This window comes from Lycorma delicatula, chromosome 3, assembly GCF_047948215.1.
Source record: "Lycorma delicatula isolate Av1 chromosome 3, ASM4794821v1, whole genome shotgun sequence".
In the NCBI taxonomy this organism is placed as follows: domain Eukaryota; kingdom Metazoa; phylum Arthropoda; class Insecta; order Hemiptera; family Fulgoridae; genus Lycorma; species Lycorma delicatula.
The window spans coordinates 100,006,940-100,012,939 of NC_134457.1; the positions used below are offsets into that span (position 1 = coordinate 100,006,940).

The following is a 6,000-nucleotide window of genomic DNA, read 5'->3' on the forward strand; positions in this document are numbered from 1 at the left end:
ATATATATATATATATATATATATATATGTGTGTGTGTGTGTGTGTGTATACTGAGTACTTACGCTAGTGAGTAATTAATCTTTACTAATTTCTGAAAACTAATAAAAGCTAGCAGTACTGAATTATATATAAAGTATAAAATTTTTAGCTCTCTAATTGTGGTAGGATCAAGTTTTGATCAATTAATTTGTGCTGATGATTCAAAGTTTATAATGTATGACATGTGTTTCTACATTACAAATGATATGTTTATATCGTATGAGGTATACATTATATGCAATAATTCACAATTGGGATATGCTTTATCACATAATACAACTTGAGCTGCTAATATTTGAATGCCCAGAAATCACCATAAGATAATTTTTGCATTATGATCAATGTCATTATGCTGACGTTGATGGTGAAATCACCATAAGATAATTTTTGCATTATGATCAATGTCATTATGCTGCTGCCATTGCCTTCCATTATGTTTATTATTTCTTTAATTACCTCAAACATTTATTAAGAACAGAAATATGGAGATCAGAGCACTTATATTAATTATTTAATATGTTTTTCCTGAAGTGGTTATTTTAGAAGACATTGAAAAACTAACTTTTGTTCACCTGTTTGATCCAAGACGTTGGACAATTTTCCCTCAACCTCAAAAAAATATATATATATTTATTTTTACACAATTTTGATTTATTTTCCAATTTTTTTTAACATTAATGAGACTGTATTTGGATATGGTTGAGCTATTAATTAAGTACTAAATGTTGTTATTGCATTCAGTGCAGATTTCTATATATGCAATCATGGCCATTGCTCCCCACTTGTCAAAGACTGCAAGCAGATACATAGGTGCTTAAATATATTTTTTTTATTTTATGTCGTACAGTAATATATAAAGACATACACCCAAAAATTGACAAGGTTTTTTATCTCCTCACCTAATTAAATAAGGGTAAAAAAATACTCACAAGTTTTCTTTCATAAAATTTACTTTTCCTGTGATTTGTTTTAAGTTTTCAGCTCTACTTCAAATTTCATTTATGTTAAGAAGGGAATGTTTTATTTATATATATATATATATATATATTTGACGTTATTCAAACAACAAAATAACCACCAAACACAGTAGCAGTGCCTAAATAACTCTCTATTCTTGTGTCAGTATATTTAAATGTCAGTATGTCGATGCATTATTTGAATTTTCACAAAGTTATATGTGTATAAATATAACCTGTAATTATCCAATATTAAGGATAGATAATATCCATTTCAATGGTGTAAATATACATATATATTTATAAAATAAAAAAAAACCTTATGACACTGGGAGTAAAAAAATAAAGTTTATCTGAAAGAAGCTTTGTAATTCTTTTCTACTAAAATTAATTTTTTTTAATTGCAGGCAGTCTACCAGATGTTACTGGACTGGACTCGTAATGATCCAGATAAAGCTACTTTAAGCATTTTATGTAGAGTTTTATGGAAAGTTGATGAAAAGAAGGCAGTAGAAAAACTAGCTTTATTTGTATATAAAAAAGACCAAAAACAAGAAAATAATGATTATAGTAAGGAATTTGAAAATTTATGAATTGAAAAATGAAATTGCTGTCCTTACTACTTAACCTTTTGTTCAGTATGGCTAGTTATATTTGTTATCAAACTCACTAATCTATATTAATTTATGTTTTATTATCATTTTTTCTTCAGTATGGACATTAATTTGTATTTCCATTCTATCCAAATAACGCCATTTTTAGAAGATTTTTCATTTTCTTTCTTATTTATAAGGTTATGAAAACAAGTCTCATAGCATCAGTAGTGATGAGCAATGAGCAATTTGCAGTATCAGTTGGTTACTGCAGAAGATACACTTTAACTTTTCAATTGAAATTTTATATTTGTTAAAATAACAGAGATTGGTTAAATTAAATCTGAAGCAATATTTATTTATTTAAATATGTGACTATTCATAGATATGAATCACAAAAGACAAAATAGAACTGCATAAATTATAGACATTTATGATCCTGATTAAGAAATTTTTTACACCTTATAGATATTGCTAGCTGAATATGTACAAATGTTAGTATAAAATCTATACTGAAAATGAATCAAAACAAATATTTTAACCAATATTTAAAAGAAAATTTTATCTTTCATAACCTTATCACCTGAAAAAAGATTATTTTCATGATGTTTGAAAAATATTTAGTCTTAAATGCTCACACACCAGAAATTTTTAATAAAAGCATGCAAATATATTGAACAAAGGTTTAATACTTTTTTTATAAACAGGGTAATTCATAATATTATATATACAGGGTATTAGTTAATGTATAAGTAAATTAATTTTTCAGATGATATGAATTTTTAATATCAATTATTATACTAGGATTATTACAGGTTATGTATATTTTTATATGTATGCTATTATTTTATAAAGATAAAATAGTTTTTATGCCTATTGTAAAGATATGTAAACATGTTGTATAAAGTCATTACTCTAAAGTAAATTAACAATTCATTACTATGATCACAAACATATGGGCGTGAAAGATCCATACTCCTTGATTACAACTTTTTTAATGATGAGGTATGTTAATTTCCATCAACTGTAACTGGGAACAGCAAATTTTAAATACTTTTTACTAGAGTATCATATTTTGAATAATTTATGTTCTAATAAAGTTTGTTTCTTTTTACACATACACATACACACACACACACACACACACACACACACACACACACACACACAGAGAGAGAGAGAGAGAGAGAGAGAGAGAGAGAGAGAGAGAGAGAGAGAGAGAGAGAGAGAGAGAGAGAGAGAGAGAGAGAGAGAGAGAGAGAGAGAGAGAGAGAGAGAGAGAGAGAGAGAGAGAGAGAGAGAGAGAGAGAGAGAGAGAGAGAGAGAGAGAGAGAGAGAGAGAGAGAGAGAGAGAGAGAGAGAGAGAGAGAGAGAGAGAGAGAGAGAGAGAGAGAGAGAGAGAGAGAGAGAGAGAGAGAGAGAGAGAGAGAGAGAGAGAGAGAGAGAGAGAGAGAGAGAGAGGAGAGAGAGAGAGAGAGAGAGAGAGAGAGAGAGAGAGAGAGAGGAGAGAGAGAGAGAGAGAGAGAGAGAGAGAGAGAGAGAGAGAGAGAGAGAGAGAGAGAGAGAGAAAAGAGAGAGAGAGAGAGAGAGAGAGAGAGACATAGATATGTATGAAATGTTTTATACACTGATTGTAGGTTTTGATTTGTTTTCTTGATTGTTTTTATTTAATTCGATATGTATTTATTTAAATTTTGTGATATAATAAATTGTAATGGAAAATTCAGCTAATTCTAATGGATTTATTCTTGTTTGATGTACTAGTTCTTTCTTACAATTACATTTTCGAAGTAAATAATAAATCTCAATAATAATTTTTTCTTTTTTAGTCATAAGTAATTTGATTCGATGCTATCCTCCATTTCTGTAGTAAGCTGATTTTTAACTTCAGTACTACATTCTACATCTTCAACTAGCTATCTGTTTTATAAATTCCAGTTTTTGACTTCTGCTGTTTTTAGCCTTTACACATTATACATCCCTCCATCACCAACTTAACTAAACTTGGTTGTCTTAATATATTACCCACTGACCAGATTCATCTGTGAGATTTTTCTGCAAACTTTCCACTTCTCCCATTTGTCTTATGACATCTACACTTTGTATTTTATCATCTTGCCTAAATTTCAAGATCCTCCAGCCACTATTTCAATTCTTCTCTACTTCTGATTTAACTATTGTCCATGCTTCACTATCTTAAAGCATACATTTCAAAAAAGTAATTTTAAGAGTTTTTTTTCTAATTCTTTGATCTATATGTGAAACTAGCAAAATTTTTTTTAAGAAAGCTCTTGTTTGTTTTTACCAGACTACTTTTCTATCTTTATCATATTTCTACCACACTTATAATTACTTCCTAAGTAGCAAAATTATATAAAATTTACATATTGTATTCCCTTGTCTTAATATTATTTGTATTCCTTATCATCATCCTCTTTTCTTCATAAGAAAAGAAAAGAAAAAGAAAAATTTCTTTTTCTTCTTCAAAAAAAATTTTCTTCTTCAAAAGAAAAGAAAAAGAAAAATTCAAAACCATAAGTAAAAGCTGTTATCTACATACATTTAAATAGCACTTCTCCTCTAAAAAGTACATATATTTACATAGTATATCTGGAAATTAGTTTGCTTGGATATAATTTCATTACAAATAATATTTTGAAAAGGATGGGTAAACTATTTTCTGATACCTTATAAACAAATAGTGGAGCTTGGCCATTTAACTGGACAATATTTAACTACTTTTTATTTTAAGATGGCTCATCTATATAGATTATTGTAACTTATCCAGCCAAATCTTTTAAATATTTGAACATAAATCATTTGATATAATATAATTCAGTATTTATAAAAATTAAGAAATACTTAATTTTTATTTGAAGAAATAAAATTTACTAAAAATGTATAAATTATTTATTACCACTATTTATATTTTATGAAGTAAAAAATACTCAGTTTAGCAACAGAAAAATTACAATAATCTATTGTATTATTTTAAGTATTTTATATATTAGTAAATAAATTTATCTGTGTTATTTGATTTATTTTACTGTATTTATTACAGTAAGTCTATTAATACTTTGTATTAATACAATGTATAGACATTGTAGCTTTTTAAATTTTTTTACATAAATTGTATGAAGCACAGCTTTATCTTTGGAAACTTGTAATTTGTAGTACAATTTTAATTATTGAAGAAAAATAAGTGTATAACATATATATATATATATGTTATATATATATATAACATATATATATATATATATATATTTCTTTACAAGGAAGAACCAAAGAGTGTTAAGCACAATTATCTTGAAATGCATATGAACATAAAATTTTGTGCATTTTGTTTCAATTTCTCCATTTGTGTAAGCACATTTTTCTTTTACAATACATTTTTTCACAACAGATGAATATATAATTATAATACTGGATACCTAAGCAAGAAAATGAAACAAAAACCTTTTCAGTATAGGGCAGGAACTCACGATTACATAGCAATGAACATGTTCTGTTAATCTTAGTAATATTAGTTTCATAAAAATAAGATAAGATTGGTTTCATAAGGTTAATCAACGTTTATAAGTTAAATAGCTTTTTAACACCTTCACCTGAGTACTTTGTACATGTCTAAATATGTTTTCCTTTTAACATGTATGTTTGATTAAAACTATTTTATTAGAATAAATATTTTATTTAGTGCAGATCAAAATTTTGAAAATCATGTTTGAAATATTAGGTAGCTATTTAATAATTAAAAAGCAGAACTGCTCCAGCATTGACTGGATCAGTCTCATTTCCCATTTTGATATATAAAAATAAAATTTATAAATGTATGTAACACTAACTTTGTGAAGATATTGTTTTCCTTATCTCCCAATGAAATTATTTAATATTACTTTGCTTAACAACAGAGTTTAGCCAGAGGAGAGATTTACCTTCAGTTGTATCTCATTAACTAAAGGGCATTGGTAATATTAGTATTAATTTTAACTAAAAGTAATAATATCGCTAATTGAACCTGGTTCCTGCAGCATCTGATAAAAATGATAAGCAGTGACCCTAGTGGTTTGTGTCACCTATAGTGACAGACACAAACATTGATAATGTTCAACCTCTTGTTTTTAAATTGAGGTAAGAGTCCTAGGAAATTTAGTTTTGTTAATTGAAGGTACTCTATATCCTAATAACTTCCCCTTAGCATTGGGATTATCAGAATGGATGAAATTTAAATTATTATATAATACATAACAATCCCTAGTTAAATGATACATAACTATGTCTACACATCCTAATTATGAGATTGTTCAATTTTTTTGTTTACTTCACCTTTCATGTAAAATAATATGTAATAAAATAAAATAAACTGATTACATGTTTTTTTCATTTTCTTGATATGGAGTAAAAAATATGA

General features: G+C 27.1%; 1 protein-coding gene across 1 annotated transcript in view; it reads left to right on the forward strand.

Annotated features, from left to right (window-relative positions):
- imd (death domain-containing immune deficiency protein) overlaps window positions 1-2,816 on the forward strand; it is a 32,592-nt gene extending 29,776 nt beyond the window's left edge. The window contains exon 5 of the mRNA XM_075360252.1: window positions 1,404-2,816. Within this exon, the coding sequence (XP_075216367.1) occupies window positions 1,404-1,589 (186 nt within the window). The 3' untranslated portion in view covers window positions 1,590-2,816. The remainder of the gene's footprint in view (window positions 1-1,403) is intronic.
- Window positions 2,817-6,000: the final 3,184 nt, after the last annotated feature.